Source organism: Buteo buteo, chromosome 13 (genome assembly GCF_964188355.1).
Source record: "Buteo buteo chromosome 13, bButBut1.hap1.1, whole genome shotgun sequence".
Taxonomy (NCBI): Eukaryota; Metazoa; Chordata; class Aves; order Accipitriformes; family Accipitridae; genus Buteo; species Buteo buteo.
The window spans coordinates 10551767-10569927 of NC_134183.1; the positions used below are offsets into that span (position 1 = coordinate 10551767).

An 18161-nucleotide genomic window follows, 5' to 3' on the forward strand; every position below is an offset into this window, starting at 1 on the left:
CGATATTTATTTGTGTAATGAAACAGGAATTTTAAATTTATTCAAACATACTGCATTGATTAAAATTGCTGGCATTTGTGTAGTACCAGCTACTTGTGGGTCTGTACTGCAATTAGCACCTCAAGATGCTCCTGCAGTATTAAATAAGTGTAATAATTGCCTATGAATAAGCAGAGTATAAAGCAGGAGATAGAGATATGGCTTCTTAGTGACCTGTGTGCATTATGCCTCAAATCCCTTAATCAGATTTGTGCCGGTTGATTCTTGCATCTGCAGAAATTCAGCTGGAGGATCAGGGCCTAAAGTAGTAAAAAATCAATTAATACTACTTTCTAATTTGTGCGGTTGACAAAAATGCATATAAATAGGGGGACATTTTTCTACTTAAGAGGGCTGCACTGAAAGATTTTTAATTGGATTTTCATTGTGATTGACAGCATTTGATTATGACAGTAACTTTATTTGGCTGGACTGTTATAGCCCTCTTGTTCGGGAGGGGTGGGGGGGGTGTTGGGGTTTTTTTTTTTTTTCCATCAAAGCTCTTTTTTATCCGCTGAATCCCAGCGGAGCAGCAGTGCCTGTGAAAGAGCCTTTTAGCACCTTTGTTGCAGCCATCCCTGGTGATGATTGGACCCAGCTGGTAGTAGATAAGAAAATGTGCCTTTCACAAAGAGGTTGCATCTCCCGTCTCCCTCGTTTCAATAATTTTAAGAGCCCCAGAAACCTGTTGAGGATTAGAAGTAGCTTTAGATGTGAAATGAGTGTTAAGTATTAGTAATCGGGAGATTAGGGCCCCGGGGACAATGGGAGATAAACAACTGCAATTAAGGCAAATCTGCCAGAGTAAACAAAATTTAGCAGAAACAGATGCCCTAACCATTTTGGGGGATTGATTGGAGGGCACCGAGGAATCGATTTTTGTCTTGTTTACACTTCCAAACCCCTGTGATAAACTGGGAGGCTAAATATTTCATACAGCCTGATTTTAGTTAATTTTTTTCCAGCTCCTCACAGTAGGCCTGCTCTCTTCTAACAGTGACCAGGCCCGAGTTTATTCAGCATTCACAGGGAGCAGCTAATTGTCTATGAAGGGCCCCTGTGTTTAAATGGGCTTGACAGGAATTTAAATTTTGTTTCAATCAACCTCTGTGCTCACAGCCTGCTCCAGTTTCTAATTTTTAAATTAAACATGATTTTTATTTTTTTTTTTAAGCTGCGGCCTCTCCTCCGGAGCCGGCTGCTCGTGCTCCCACCCAAGGCAGCTGCCGCAGCACGGGAATGCGCAGGTTTATTAAGGCCGTAATAGCAAAGCACGACGAGCCACAGCCGTGGAAAAGTTCATTGTCCCATAAATGTGCATCTGCCTGTTCGGATTTAATGGGAGATGCTGGGGTAAACGCTCGGCTGGTGTAAATCGGGACGGCTCCACCAGTGTCTGCCTGCACGGCTGGAGAGAGCCGGGGTTTCCACCGGGGAAAGGCTCCCGGTAGGGAACGGTGGCATTAAAATACAAGTCTGAGAATGGAAATGGTTTTCGTGGCCTCGGTCGTTTGTTCAGTGACCTTGTGAGAGATTCAAAGGAATTTTTTTTTTTCCCCCAAGCCAACTAGCGGTGATATATTTTGCTTTCTTCTCTGTGTTTTCAGCAGGGCTCCGCATGTTTATTCGGACATTGTTTCATACCTGTGCTTTTTCAGCTCCTGAGACGGGGTGATTTGACAGTATGTTCATGTTTGATCATTTACAACTTGCTTTATTTAGTCTCTTCACTAAACCTGGCAAACATGAGGATGTTATTTTGCACTAGATGCAGACGGTGTGTAGGCATGTAATGCAATATGATCGTACGGGGTACTTTTAAAAACAACTTGTTCATTTGCAGAAACTTCATCACGGAAATGCTAGCGAAGTGCGGGCTGTTTCATTCTCCCTTTTTGCTTCCAGCCAGATCATTTTCTAGGGTTTTTTCGGTTTGTTAGTTGCTGTTATTAGAGTGTATATGTGTGCAGACATGTGTATGCACACAGCATTTTTTACTCCAAGGTTTGGGTGAAAAACATTTAGGAGATTGTTTCCGTTTACTCCAGCTTAGTGATTTTCTTTCCTTTTTCCCTGTCAGTAGAAACCAGTTTCTCAAAACTTGGAGACAACAATCGTTTTTATTACCCTTCTTTCCCAGTTCAGGGGAACGCTTAGTCCCTGTTTGAAGGAAATATTATATCAACTTTCAATGTCCGACTAGCTCTGTTTGGTGTCAGCAAGACTGTTCCTGTGCTTGCAGTGAAACATGAACTGAAGACACTTCTGCAGGTACATCTACATTAACATTAGAGTTCAGGTCAGGTGTGCCTTTTTGGTGTGAATCTCCAGCTCTTTCAGAGCTACCACTCTTTCATTCTCATCACAGACAGGTCTTGAAGCTCATGAATTGAATCAATATCAAATGAAACCAAACCAGAAGATGTGCTCCAGGCACACACCTAATGAGCTCCAGCTACTAATGGGCGCTGTGTCCGCAGACCAGACCAGAGCTGGTCAAAAGTAAAACCTCTTCCATCCCTGAAACACTGCACCAACCGTTACACTCTGCGGATCTGCTTCTGTTGTCGACAGCTTGCTAATGTTGACATACTCTATCAGCCTTGGGCCACTCTCTCTATTCCTCTTCTACAGCTCTTCTTAACCTCAGCGGCACTTGCAAAAGCACGCTCCAATTATATTTCGGTTGCCTTAGTTTTTTTTAAGAGTCATCACAAAAAAAATACCTTTGCTGGGAGTTAGCTCGTTTTGTTAGCTAAGCACCAAGAGGCATGCCAAGCACAGTTATCGGTTTAACAGCAAATATCAAAAGCAAAACTGCTGTGGAAAGAATGATCTGCAGATGGGCAAACAGTCTCCTCTGTGCCACAGCCAAAACCAAAACTCTGTAGTAAATTTAAGACTAGTACATGCCACAGAAAGAGAACAGCAAAAATCAGGCCCACCCATGTGTGTACCCATGCACACCCTGGGGTCCTGCAATAGGAGGGGATTGAGTTGTTTGAAGTCAAGTCCACGCTATAGAAGTCAGAGGAGCAGCACTAGTTCCTGCTAATCTGACCTGAAAAAAAATTCCCTCTTGACCCTGAGTCAGGTGATGAGTTGCCAGCCTGGACACATCAGTCAAGTGCACAAGAGGTCTCTGAGGACTGTTTTTAGGGCCACTAGCACATTGTTTGGCTCTGGCCAATGTCCAGAGCTTCAGAAGAAGGTTGAAAAAAGGATTTTAATCATAATGGAAGGATCTGTATTGCTGTTTAAAAATGGAAATTCAGGTGTGATGTGTGGACAGTTTCTCTTCAGGTTAAGGTTTTCAGGTTTAAGTTAAACTGTTCTTCCTCTTGGTCCATCCATTACACTTGGGGACTGCCAATATTTAAAGACAAATTCTGTAAATTTCAGCAGAATTTTGGTGCCTCAACAAAACTACTAAACCAGCTGAAAATCACTTGGGATTAACTTTATCATATAACAAGTAAAAGTGCATTGGTAAAAGTTAATCTACAAATAGAGAAATAATACAAGGGAGAAAAAAAGGAATCCTCAAAAAAAAAAGGATCAACAAGAAATATAGCTCCAAGACTTCACCGCTTAGTAGTGTTATCCATTTATCTTTCTTTGATACATTTTGTATCACCTTTTCACTGTCTTAAATATCATCAGAGGGATAAAATCATTAGTGTGCTAATCTAGATAGCCATAGTTCTAACACTGACCTAGGCTAATCTGCCTTTGCAATTTCAAGAACTATGTTTGACTCCTCTGAAAGTAACCTTAAATTGTAGTCTTGTAAGAATTCCAGAGCTGTATCCTTCACTCCTTCTCCTAATGAGGTTATGACCAAATGCTCATTATAATTGCTTTAGACTCCTTTTAATTTTCAAGCTTATTAATCATAAGAAGAGTTATTTAAAATTGCATAAATTAATCTTAGATTAAAAGCCCATCAAAGCCTCGAAACAATTAAGAATAAGTAGGATTTCCCTGGGGCAGCAAGTTTTATTTTAATAGTGTAGTCAGGTGGATATCAGAACATTGAAGTATGGTAGTGATTAATGTATGCAAAATTTAAATGAGAGTTTTTAAATGGCAAATCTAAATCACATATTGACCTAACTGTAGGCTTTAACTGCATTGTCTGTCATATATTTAAACTGTTTAGTAATCAACATTTTAATTACAGTGTATGTTAGGGAGGCCACGCAACAAACAAAACTCACCACTTCCCGACACTCTGCATGGAACTGTTTAGCAGGCTGGGGCTGTGCTGTTAGCTGCACAGAATAAGGAATGAGGAAAGAAAGCAGAAACTTCAAGGAGACTAATGATACTTGATTTTACTTATGGATGTGTTCTTGTCCTTGCTTCATCTCTGCCCAGAAAACACCACCGATCGATGCAGCTTTCTGGCCCTCTTTGCTACCCCCACTGTTTTCTAGGCAAATTGGTCCTTTCTGCTCTCTGAGCTGGCAGAAGCTACAGGTGATGTCCTCATGGGGGTGGGAAGTTCTGTGAAAACACTACCTTCTGGGTGCCTTTGTCTTCTGACTCTTGGACTCCCTGTGCCCTCAGCCTGCCTCTGCCACCTAAGCTTTGCAGGCTCCTGCAGACCTTTTGAAGCACTGTGTCTTTGGCCCCTGCTATGGGAGATTTCACTAGCAGCCAGACAAGAACAGGCTCTTAGGGGTGCTGAATTCCTTACCAAGCACAGCGAGAGGCAGTCCTTGCCCTGAATAGTCGCTATTCTGAGGATAGGAACTGGGAGAGAGAACTGGGCCAGTAAACACTTGGTCCCAGATCAAACGCAGCCATGAAAGTACATAGGAAAAGCTGGTACTTTGTGGCTAAACTTGATGTGATTTGATATATGCAGTCCCATCGCTGCAGGTGCTGCATGGAAGAGACAAGGAGGCTTCATTTCTGGAGGAGAGTGTCTCTCAAAGCAAGGGTTGACCTTGCTGGCACTTTGGGACACGGGGGTCATACTTTCTAGACATGCATACTAAGCTAAGCCTCCCAGCTCCTGCTGTTTCAAGCACCTCAGGCACTCACCTTTGTTTTTTTTAAAGGGTTACCTCCCATGGTCAAAACACATCCTAAAACTGCAAAAGTGAAACAAGAGATGCAAGAGCTAGATCACACTTAAATAGTGTCCCGCAAGCTCTTTTCACCCATGTACATATTCTGTGTCTCCATGGATCAATGCGAGTGTCTGAAGCCTTCAGATTTTTTTACCCCACTCAAGCCTTAGAAGCAAGCAATGGAGGGAAGCCTGCTGCATGGAGCAGCCCCTGAGGAGGACTCTGACACCTTCTGTGCCTGTGAATTAACAATGTTTTGGGAGTCAGCAATAGAGTATTGGCCTGAGGATTCCTCACTGCTATTCCTGGCTGTGGGAGCAGAAATCGGCCTTGTGGATAGCTAGCACAGATAATTAGAACAGCATTTAGTTTGTCTTGTCCTTGGAGGCAGGAGCTCTAGATGTAAAATCCGCCACTACTGGAGGCAGTGGTAGAGTGTTGAAATCTTAGATGTGCTGAGGTCACTAGAGGGGGACACAGGGTCAGTCCGGGGTAGTTTGGGTTACTCAGCATTTCGTGTTTCCTTGCATCCTGGAAAGATAGTACAGCTCCAGAGCTGAGGTTTGGATTTGTCCTTTTGGAGGTCCAACTTATGTTCCCATTAAACATGTGAATGGGCAAGAATTTTCCCTCGAGTATGTGCCCTCAGTTAATGACAAGAGCTGTAAATAGCATAGACACATTGGTAGCGATGGGAGAACTAGCTGGGGTGATAACTGTGGTGTGCTGTTTTACAGCCAAGTTCTTATTTTGCAGAATTGCAGGGCTTGCGCTCCTTCAGCCAGCTAGGGATGAGCTGCCAGCCAGACTTTCTGATTTAACGTTTGTGCTGTGGCCATCTGATCAAGCTTGCCTTTAAACAAAGAGGACACCTGCAGTGGAGGAAGGCACAGGACATCCCAGCTGATTCAGGAGCACGAGAAGTGTCGTGATTTGATCACGTTTTATGCTGAGTTACTGCAGACACAGGCTGGAGTTCTGCCGAATGGCTCTCAAACGTGGTGGTGTTGGGTGGAAATGGGTGCAGATGCAAACAGACAGGTCCCAGGTGTCTTGCAGGCAGCGATGGGGCTGTGCAGAGCTGGGTCAGAGGATGCTCTTCCTAGGTCTCAACTCCTACTGCCAGGGAAGCCTTACCAGTGTCCTCGGGGATTGGGGGATGGCAGGGAAGGGGAGCAGGTTTCCAATTTTCATTTTATTCTTAAAAGGTGCCCCAGTGCTCAGAGGTGCCATGTTTTGTGCAGGAAAAGCTCTGTGTTGATGTATCCAATGCACCACAGAGACATTCAATGCTGCAAAGCAGTGATGTGCCATTTCTAATATTGCCTAATAAACTGCTCCATTGTCTTCTCCCTCCCCCCTTTAAAAAATGGCATCAAAATTGCATGTTAAGCGGAGAGTGAGCTTCCCTTAAAGCAGCCTGTAGCCATCAGTAATATTTATTTTCTCTATTTGTTTTAAGCCTGTGAAGACTGTGGTTTCCTCCATACTGTCCTGATGGAGCCCTGACCAGCAAGCGTGCAATGCCCCTAGCCCTAATGTGCCATTAATGATAGGTTAATGTACAGTATAATGTTTTTTGGACTATGGGTTCATTACACTTCTGAGTGCAAGGTCCTTCTGCAGAGCGCCCAAGGTCCCATTGCATTATATCATGCAATAAAAATACCCTTTTCATATCACACACTAATAAACTGTATTTGAAATGCTGTCTAAGGGCACTGCCATTGTCTTGATAGTCTGTGTCTGCAACAGTTGGGATCTTTTTATTATGGTTTCTGTTATGCTGAATTCAAATTTTTAAAGGAAATGCATAATTTGTCTGTGCTTCTTTGTAATAAATGGAGCACAGTCCTTTAACTGCACAGTCTGGGAGGATTCCTGTAAAAGAGAGCATTAAAAGGATGGCACTGTTGCAACCAACAGCAATGCTGCTTATTTCCTAACGTACCTTGCGTAAGCATGAGGGCTTTTATTGTCATTTCTAATTTGCTAGGTCTTGTGGTTACGTTTGGGTGTCATGTAGTCGTTAACATAAGACCTTGGTCCCTCAAATGGTGTCCTTACTTCCTCCTCTGTATTCATATGGTTTACGTTAACGTCTGTCTTTGCAGCTCGCTCCTGGCTGCAGGGAAGACGGGCTTTCAGGATGTCGACAGGCAGCCCCCAAGTGTTTGCAGCAGTGGCTATAGCCAGTGCTGGCTCTGCCGGTTCTCCTGCCCGTGGCGTTGGAGCGGCAGTAGTGCTCCCTCAGACCGCATGAGCGGTACAGCACAGGGTGCCTTGATGGCACAGCTGGCGCTGGCCTTGGCCGTGTAGGATTGAAAGTCAGGGCTTGGCTCTTCTTGCCACGGAGGAGAAAAGAAGGAGGGAGAGCAGCACCCTGGGAACTCAGTGCTGCTTTTGCTGTTGCCAAAGCAGTAGGAGATACCGAGGTGGTGCCATGGGGGCACCTGGCTGTGATCCTGGCAGTAAGCACAGTCCTTCCAGCCTGGCTGTGGCATGGGCAGGAAAGCCACGGCACTGCTCATCTCCCTGTGCAATCTGTTGCTCAAGCCACAGCCACCCTGTAGATCAAGGGGATGCGGGATGGCGTTCCCAGGTTCCTCCCCTTAACCTTCATGTCCTCCTGCAGTGGTGCAGTTCTCTATGCTGGCTCAGGTGCCCCTGGGCAATTCCTAGCATGGCAATGCAGTGAGCAAGCACTGACCCTGGCATATAATCCAGGAGAGCTCAGAGTAGGTCATGCTGCCCTCCCCAATTAACCTCTCACTGCCCCAGTGAAAAAAATACAAGATGACGACGTTGTGAGTTAGATCTGGATGCGCTGTCAAAAAAGAGCAGTTATCACTGAGCACCATTTGGAATTAAGGTTCCTGTCTGTGTCCTCCCTGTCCCCCTCGTGTTCTCTGCCTCAGGAAGCACCACCCTGTCATTTTTGCAGATTCAGAAGGAAATTTGTGACTGACCAGTATTTCATGTTGGCAATGTACTTTGTCGCCATCCTGGCTAAGGTTCGTAGCCGCCTATTTCATGGACCTTTTAAACCAGTCTCACAGTAAACACTCACTTGTTTTATGCCTGGAGAGTCCTCTGAAATCACAGAAGCATTGCTTAAGGGATATTATTTATTGTCTGCCTCTCCTTTGGCAGCGTTTAGGAGCCTCAGTGTTGGTCTAAACCTCCTTGGTGCTCTCCAGACAGATTTTATAGTCAGTGGCAGAGGAACCTATTTATGGGTGAGACTCTTGTGAAGCTTTGATCTTCCCTGGACTTGTGTATGAGAGGCGGTGTAAACTGTTACGTATGCATTAGACTAAATCGCTGAAAGGATTCAGGTAGCCCAGATGCGGGGCTGTGGGTGATGCACAGGTCTTGTATTAGGGCTGTGTCCCAGGGGGACTTCGTCTTCCCTGGACAGTTCACCCTCGCTCCTACCAGCGATACCGGCGAGCAGATCCGGAGCAGAGCTGCACGTGGGCACCTGGTGCTGGAAAAGGGCCATGTGTCTGCAGTCCTGCTGAGGATGTGGTGTAAAGTTTGTTGCAATAAGCTCTGGGTAGGTTAATATCAGAAATGAAGATTCCTCAGGCTGGAGGAGAAGGCCATGAAAGCAAATTGCTGAATTTTAAGGGTAGGTAAAATTACAGAACTTTTACCCTTGAATAATGGCAATTTAATTGACTGGGCTAAATGATTGATGGTTTGTGAGCAACGAGTTCGAATTACCAGGGTTGTGTGTTCAGGGGGGCACTGCCCTTTTAATTTCATGTCAGATATTTAAATCGTTTACATCACCCTCTGTGAGGCGCTCCCCTTTGAAAGAGTTAACCTGTCTGGTGGGACACTGCAACTTGAGAAATGTACCCTTTATCAAGAGAACGAGATGAGACAAGTTCATTTAAAAAGCCTGGTTTGTCATTGTTTATCTAATTTTCAGAGTTGACACACAAAATTAGGCTGGCTGACACTCACTCTGGGGCTATCCCTGGACCCGTCCTGCCTGACCTTTTCGGCTCCAAGCTGCTGTGCGCTCGCCAGCGGCTGCTTCCCCTTGGCTGCAGAAATCGCTGTGCAGCTGTGCATCCTACTGAGCCAAACCTCTGGCCAGGGTAAGGCAGGCCAGTACCTGGCCAGTATGGGGAAGCAGTTCGGTGGTGGCTTTTCAACCTATTTTCTGCTGCTTGGGTCTGCTGGACGTACTGATTGCCAGGTATTTTTAAGGCTGGGTATTTAAGAATTGGCAAGGAGGTGGTTACTGCTTTGTAATGAACATGCATAGAAGTCTGAGCAAATATGAAACGTGTGGGGATGGTATCAGGTCTGTCATGGGGACGTCCCACGATACCTTCAGGCTTCTCTCATGAGCATCTCTTTCCTTGCTGTCGTGCTTCCCTCCGTGATTACGCCTGTCAGTGTTGCAGTGAGCTCCTGCACATTACTGAGACTCAAATGTTGGGTGAACCATCACTGGTAGGGCATGAACAGTCTCCGTTACAGTGATTTTACTAAGGAAGGTTTAATATCAATCTCTTACTTGCCAATTCACAGTGGACGTAAGTGCCAGTATAGAAGAGCTGTGCTCTCTGCTGATGTTAGCGTGCTGCTGGAGCAGGAGAGCTGGGTACAGCTCAGCACCCCGACTGCTGCTGCCCAGGGGGATGTGAATGCAGGGCTGATCTGTGCTGGAAGCCAGCTAACTTCCCCACATCAAAAAAACAGGTGGATGGATGCTGCAAAAAAAGCATGCACACCACACCGAGCAGAGAGTCTAATCTCACCGGGGCAATGAGAAACCGGCTGCTACAACAGAAGACACATTTCAAGCTTCCACACATTTAACTTTTTTCAGTGTTACTTTGCAAAGCAAAATAAATCTGTATGGGAATATTTAAATACAGCAGGTTGCTTGTATTTGTTTTAGAAGATATTGCTCACTGTTGAAGTCAGGGCTGGGACTTTTATTTGTGGCTGAGACACTCAGTGGCCAGAATTTATTAATAGTGCCCAAGCTGTTGTGACTTTCATTTTTTTTTCTTTCTTGAGGTCACAATTTATCCCAGGCCCATCCTGCAGCCTGAGCATGCACTAGACCTGGAATGGTGCAGCTGCATTTGTCCTTTAGCAGTTTTGATTTTTACCTGGTTTTTTTTCCCTTCTTCCTTCCTTCCCTCCCTGTCTAATCTCCCTGCCCCTTCTCTCCACTCTCCCTTCCAAAGATATCTCCAGTTTCAGGCTCTGGTTTCTGACGTGTGCGTGTTTTGGACTGCGGGCATTAATGGTTGCAGTACTCTGAATGCCTGAAAAGGGGGAAATGGGGGACTAGATGCTGAATAGTGGCAAAATGCAGACAACCCGTCAGGGTGACTTTATGGAGAAGTCGCTAAGAGCAGAAGAGACAGTGGCTGGAGACTTTGGAGGAAATCTTAAATGTTTTTCCTGAGACATATCTGGATGCTAAGCCAGGCGCAAGTCCCTCTTACATAGTTTGTACTGCATTTTCACTTCAAATGTTGCTGTAAGCAGACCAAAGCCAAGTTTGATGGACTTGTGCATTGTCCACAGTTCTGTATTGCTCTTTGATGTATTTTTTTTATTGCAGTTGCAGGCATGACTGCAGCAGGCAAGATGCTGCTGAGCAAGATGTGGTCTAGCAAGGTCAGGTATTAGAAGCAGCAAAGTGGTTTTGGCGTAGACTTCAGCACAGGCCGTCCATGGACATTGCACATCCTTGGGCCACTTGTGACCTCCTTGCTCTTGGTGCCTGACCTCAACATGCCATGGGCTGTCCACCCAGATTTGTAAAGACAGGTCCCACTGACACTAGTCTTAGTTTTGGTGGAAATCTCTGTTCTCCTATTCCTTATTTTAAAACAAACAACAACAACAACAACAAAAACAAAACAAAACAAACAAAAAAACAACAAAACAACAACAACAACAAAAACAACCACCAGATTCTGAAAAACAGCTTCTAGTAAAAACATCCCTTCAGTCTGAGAAAAATCCTCACTAGAGCAGTATAATCTAAAAACAGAGGAAGTCTAAAGAGTAGTTTCAAGTTAAACTTATTCCTAGGGAGAAAAGTGAGTGTGTAAAACCCCAGGCTTCAGTGAAATAACCTCACAAAACAAAGCAAATAGGGTGAGCAGTATGGCTAGCTGATGTTTTCAACCTTGCATAGCCTGCAATTTCGCTTTGCATGTTGTGAGTAGCTTAAATGCAAGGATATAGTGGGTGTGAGATGTGCTCCTCTGCGGGGAGTCTCTCCATCGTAAAGGAGATTCATGGTAGAAGCGGACTGGCTTTAATAGCTGTTTTTTAATTGCCCCAATGCATCTGCTCTTCCTTGTCTGTGGGCTCTTGATTGTTTTTCCCTAGTTCTCACTACTGTCCTTGACCGTTGTTTTGTTTAAGAGCTGAAACAGCTACTTCTAGGATACTGGCTTATAATAAGCATTTACCTTACTCTTGCACCTTTTGCACCCCAAAATACTGAAGTGCTGGACAAACCACGCTTGCACTGATTCTCACAGCACTCTTGTGAGACAGCAGACTCATTTATTCCCTTTTTAACTATGAGGCTGAGGGACATTAAGCAGCTTTGTGAAGGTCACGCTGGAAAGGATGTGGCAGCTTGGGAATAAATTCCAGGACTCCTGTCACTGGGTTCCCCACCGTGCCCTCTTCTGAGTTGTTTTCATAGGTAGGAACCAAGTAAAACCAGGAATATTTCAGATTGAATTTCTTTAGTAAAATGATGAAACCCAAACATATGTGGGATGTCTGGAATAGGAGGTAAAAAAAGAAGGGTGCTGTCTGTCTTTAAGTGTTGTTCCTGATGTTAGACATTCAAGACCAAAGCTAAAGATTTTTAGTAGCCAGGTGTTGGAAGAAAAAAGACATTGTCCATATGCTCAGTGCCGCAAGCATCTGTGTACTTACATGCATCACTTTAAGATCATCCATCTTCTGTTGGTAGCATTGAACTGTCTGCTGCCATCCTCAAAGCTCTCCAATGGACTCTGGTACCTCTGGATACATTGTTCTTCCTTGGTGGACCATTTTCCAAGCAACAGCTGAGTGTGAGCACACACACATCTACCTGGATGGGAAATTCAGAGCTCTCTGACAAATTTAAAGTTACTGTCTACAGCTAAGAATGACTGAAAGGAAGCAATTTTGCTTCAAAAAATTGAATATTGGGGGAAAACATCTATTTCTGTAGCAGTTACAAAGAGCAAAATCAGAAAGGTCGATTACAATGGCAGGTAGCAGCTGCCCACAATTTCAAAGGCCTGGAGATAAAATTAAGGGCTGGCAGCTCGAGCCTGGTGGGAAGCACTGACAAATCTGAGAAGGGGAAAGCAAGTTCTTTGAACTGACTTTGCTTTGGAAACCTGTAATCACACAAGAGTCGCACTGCAGCCTCCCATTTGCAGGAGTCGGGTGATCTTGCATCTGCAGGCTTCGGCATCTCAGTGATTGTTTTCTGTGGGATGTGCACATCCACACGTATGTGGGCTTTCACACAAAAGGAGCTTTACATCGAAAAACTCACGAGCTTTCTTCAGACTGCAACCGTGCCGTTTCTGTTGTAGCTTCATCCTAGTCACTGCAGTGTCTTTTAGATTCTGTAGGCTTTTGGTGTGGCTTTTTTTTCCCCCATTTCAAATTTGAGTTACAGACTGAGCAGGCCAACGCTTTCCATGGGGAAAAAAGCAGGGCAGCTGCTGGGTTGAAGCCTGCAGTGCAAATGTAAGGCGTTCCCAAAGGCTGTGTATTGTGTGCACCTGGTAAATAATGAAATCCAAGAAGGAACGGAGGCCACCAGCCTGACCTGTTCATGCTGGTAATGGAGAGGAAACCCATGAGCGTAGTTTCTCCCTGTTTGGGCTGAAATACCAACTGTTGCTGCGATAGACATTGCAGGGCAATGAATGAACGCTGGCGAAGAAACACGTGTGGGGTATGACTGGTCCTAGTACGTCTTGCACACCCAGTCACCAGCACCGTGCTCTGCCTGTGGTGTAGTTCTTGCACTAGCAGATCATAACAGACCTTTCTACATTGTGGGTTTTGCTAATGCAGTTATGCCAGCAGCTGTTGAAATTATTCATATACTCACTGATGATCAGCAGTGAGGTTTGTTGGGAGGTGACTGGACTATAGTTGTTTAGATTAAATTATCTTCTCTCTGCCAAGGTCTGGCCATGAACCTGTGCGGTCTCTTACACTCTGATGAATGAATGGGGAAAAGTTTCATTTAAGTAGTTCCAAAGTAAAATCTGTTTCATTGCTGAGAGATTAAGCCACTAAATGTCCTGACTGGTGCAGCTGTGTCTCCTATCACCTCCCAGCTCTTTATTAGCTTACAGGCAAACTTACTTCTCTTTTTTTCCCCACTTTCAGGGTCTCTCCCTCACATTTTTTTAACCATATCCTCTTGTCTCAAGTCTGCAGGCTGTACCACCTCAACTCCCACTAGTTTAATTGTGGGAATTAGTCCTTTGAGATGAATGCAAATGAGAACTGGCTCCCAACAACTATTGATGAGTTCACCTTTATGTGTTTATTAGCTTTGTCTTGCCTCTTACTATGGTGTTCCTCCATCTACATGGAGAAGGAGCCACATCTGCAGTGCTCCCCATCAAGGGAGTACAGCAGAGATTGCAGTGTGAGAGGAAATAAAGACCAAGTAATATGCTAATTTCATGGGCTACAGGGACCTGTAGCTGCCTGTTTGGGGACCCTACTGGCATGGAGATTGCTATGTGTTGGTTTTCTTTGAGCTTAAAACACAACATGGCAGAGCTCATCGGCACCTCTGCTAATCCAGGCAGCAGAGCGACAGCGTCTTTCTTGCTGGACCAGGACCCTTTTCAAGTTGATGTGTTGGGTGCCAGGAAGTTGCTGAGATGGGAGATAAGATTTGAGCTGGGCTCTGCTCCACATATGCAGGCTTGGGTTGCGACGACTCTTGCGTTGCCCCTTCCTTGCATTGCCTTTCCCAAAAGCCTGTGGAGGTGCAGCCAGTGTCCCATGGATGCACACACGGAGAGGGAAAGCTGCTGTTCTGCTAAGTCCTGGGGTTGTGGCAGGCAGGGGCCCATGCTGCAAAGAAACTCAGGCGTGGGGCTGTTCAGCAGCTTTCAGGGCATCTGAAGCTAGTGTGGCGGAATAAACCACTTGAGACATTTGTAGAACTTCATGGCGTAGTCGGTGTGTCATGTTCTCCTCGTGGTGGGCTTCTTGCTCAGCGAAGTCACTCCACCAGAGTATTCCTTCCATCTTTCCTCTATGAGGTTAACTGGGAAAGCAACTGAGCTGGTCCCAGTAAGATCTGAAGAAGGGCTCTCCACATCTCAGATTTCTCCCTACAAAGTTCTAGCTGAGATTTCCGGCCATCCCAAAGAGTTGAAGCAACAGTGTCTCGCGCTTCCTCCATAATTCTTGAAGATAATGGCATATTTTATTCCCGTGGCTCCTGCGTTTGCTGGCCCTGGCCCACAGAGTGTTTTATTGCTTGGAGCTGATGCCGCGAGGATTTATTGTGCTCTATTTAGCCTGGTGCTGCTTCATCGCTCCGCTCGGTGCCATCCTAACCCAGCCAACGACCAGGCTTCCCGGGCCCCGCGTCAGACCCGCTCTCGCTCTCCGTGTGCCGATTGCTGTTGTTCACCGCCACGGCTGGCGTCAGGCTGCGCACGCTGGTAATTCCCACATGTACGTCACCCTTCCCAAAGGCTCCCCGACAGATCTACTCTGATTCCTTTCAGGCGTTGTTTGCAAGAGCTATGAAGTTTAGTGTTGCAAAAACTGAGCTGCTTTTGAGTGATTTGGAGTAGAGGTTTTCATCATCTGTGATGATTTCTCCTGGCGATTGCTTTCTTTCAGTCATTTATGTAATTGCCGTACTCGGTTTCCTGTGGATTTTTATACTTCATTTGAGATTCATCTGAAGATGGCATGTTCCCATCTCTAGGAATGTGGCCAGATTGAGACATGAGCTGCCTAAGCTGGCTGCTGAAATTGCGGGCCATATTTTTGTTTCATCCTGAGATGCTGTTCTGATTTTCCAAGGTGTCTAAGACACAGTCTTCCAGCACCTGCAGTAGCCATATAATTCACGCCGAGAATATTTTATAGTTATCCCTCTTTCCATTGTACTTAATTCCCACAATAGCTTCTCATGAAGACCCGCTTCAGTTATACTTAGGTGATATTTTCGTTTCTGTATCAACTGATCACTCCAAATGACATGTGCTAGCATGTATGTGCATGAACAAATCCCTCTCCTTACGGACGCTGTGAGTGCTTCAGAGCCTGGCGCCTGGTCCTGCTGCATCTGCAGGCACAGAGCTCAGTGACCGAGTAATAAAAGGAATTCAACACTTGGAGGGATATTGGTTTTTTCCTAGGTAATTTGTAGGACCATCTATTTAAGGGATGCCTGTGCACAGGGTAAGGCATAAGGTTTCCACTGATAAAAGTCAAGGGCGCAAAGGTAAGCGAATGTGGCATTCATACAGCTGCGTGTTTTCATATGCCCAGTGGGACGGTTCAGTTTCTGCCCCACAAACGAAGTAGTCCATGTTGTAAGCGCAGACTGCCCTTACGCTTTCTTTTAGACAAAGGAGCATGTTACATTAATACACGTGAACGAGCTGCACAAGGGGGCTGTTGAAGAGAGAAATTTTAAGAGATCGCAGATCTTTACAAGCAAACCAGTAGGTTAGTGTTTTTGTGAGGATATCTTTTTACCAAAACATCATTTAGAAGTTGAACAGCCTGGCAGGCCATCCTAGAAAGGAGCTGGTTCAAAACACAATGAGCTAATCAAACATTTAAAAAAAAATGGTATTTTCAAGGAGTGCTAGGCTAAGGCCTCAGTAAAGAGGCTGGGTTCCCCCAGCCCTCCCTTCTCTGTATGAACGATGTACGTGGATAGCATGGATCCAAGAGGAAGTTCACTGGTTTGAATCACTGGTTTATTGCATTTTTATGACTGTAACCACAGGATGTTCTAATGTATTTTTTCAAAAAAAAATTAAAAAAAAAAAAATTGGGGGGGGGGGTCACAGGAAGGGTTGTGTTTATCTTGGCTAAGTCTACCTATCCCGCTTTCCAGGGCCACCCATTCATCGTGCAGTACAACGATGGGAATGCAGAAGTCGTGTCCATGTGGGTGTGCAGGATGCTTGAGGAACGGCGATCGACCCAAGGACCACAGTGAGCTGGACTGGCTCACAGCAATGCACAAGACAACAGCTCATCCTGGACTAGCAGCACCAGCCCCACGCTTCGGACTCTCAGTCTCTCTGGATCATATTTTACTAAAAATATTTTCTAGAAGCATCAACAAAATCTTTCAGGATATTTGTTGCTGCCTTTCCCTCAACACCACATTAAGGGATTTTCTTCCCACATTTCTTTTGTTGCTGAGCAATTTAATGTCCTCAGATTATCTTCAGTTAAACTGTATGCAGCCTTAAAGCAAGTATTTTATATCTATATTTTTTTGTTATCGAATGTATTGTATATTTCCTGGCTCCAGAGTATTTTTTAACTGTTAGTCTTTTGCTATTGTATGAATGACACGCTGAGTGTTCAGAGGATTTCAGCAGGAGTTGTTGGCTGTCTTTGAGTGCAGACATCCACAAAATGCTGATTTTAAATGTAAAACAAAAGCAAAGAATGAAAAAAACCAAAAGTATCTGGACTTGCCCATCCTGCAAGGAGGTGAGGGATTGCCCTTCCAGAGGAAAAGCATGGCAGAGAGATCAGCATCACGCTATCAAATGAGCGGTGGTGCCTCTGCTGCCAGTCGCCTGCTGCTGTGGCTCAGGTTTACTGGGAGGGCCAAGCAAGAAAGACCATGCAACAAGCTGGTGTGTGCAAAGAGCATCCATGCTCAGGCACTGCAGGCTGATCCGTAAGCACAGAAAGGTTTTGCTGATGTGGAAAGAGGTGAGGTGAAAGAAGACAGCACTCTCCTCAACAGGGAGTAGGGGTGCCGCTGGGTGAGCACCAGCCAGAGCTGGCAGCCCCAGAGCCACGCACAGTCGCCATGGGCTGCTGGCCTCTGGCTGCAAAGGGAGAGCAGCCCTGAGCATGGGGAGTTTGCGAACAGCAGCAACACGGCGTCAGGTTCTGCCCATGCCACACAAGGAAGCCGAGGGCCACGGCACAGGCTTGCATAGTGTCCCATGAGCTTGGGGGGCGGGAAGAGAGGCTGCACAGAGGGGCCCAAGCTGTGGGGTGCCACTTGCCCTCGTGGCCAGAGAACAGGCTGCAGGGTTTTACTTACTGTCACAGCAGTTCGCAGCTTGCTTGGAAGCGTCTTGCCTTTCTCAGCTCTACCTTGATCGCTTATTTTCTTACGTCAGAGTCGCTGCACGATGGGTGCAGCTGGGTCAAGCAAAGGCTCCCAGGTTTGCTCTTACCAGAAAGGAAAGAAGAACAATTGCGATGTCTCTGCTGTGTTTCTTACTCCTGCAGTTTCCGTGTACATTTCCACAACAGACTGACACAGATTTAATCAGTCCTTATGTTAAGATGCATATTAAAAAAAAACACAGAAGAGAAGAGGACCATGAAAGGCAGGGTTGGTGTGTGTGCCTTGGGTGGGGGAGGAGGTTGGGGCTTTTGTTTGCTTATCTTAGCATTAGAAATAAACTTTTGCTAAAAAAAAAAAAGCTCAGGTAGTTTATTATATACCAGCAGCTTAAAAAAAACCCAATTCGGTGAAAAATTCCTCCTGAACCACTGCAAATCCTAGATGTTACTCTGGAAGCAGCCTGGAAAAGACTTTGTTTCCTTCCTTGGAGGGATCGTTTGTCTTCTTTTGAAGTATAGAGGTTGCAGGCATGAACTTATAGACTAAAGTTTGTCTTAATTGCTCTGATGTCACAACCTCCCTGGCAGATAACAGTACAATGAATGACTCAACGGCCCCCATACCTCCAGGTCCTTTTTCTAAAGTGAGACAAATTTCTTCCCTGTGAGCCAACCAGACTATAGGCAGCTCTTCCATTTATT

At 45.4% G+C, this 18161-nt stretch overlaps 1 protein-coding gene across 5 annotated transcripts in view; it reads left to right on the top strand.

Moving 5' to 3' along the window:
• The window catches only part of MAP2K5 (mitogen-activated protein kinase kinase 5), a 140286-nt gene extending 123616 nt beyond the window's left edge, over positions 1-16670 (top strand). For all 5 annotated transcript variants that reach the window (XM_075044661.1, XM_075044657.1, XM_075044658.1 and 2 more), the window contains one exon: positions 16252-16670. In XM_075044661.1, the coding sequence (XP_074900762.1) occupies positions 16252-16356 (105 nt within the window). In that variant the 3' untranslated portion in view covers positions 16357-16670. The remainder of the gene's footprint in view (positions 1-16251) is intronic.
• The last annotated feature ends 1491 nt before the right edge of the window (positions 16671-18161 follow it).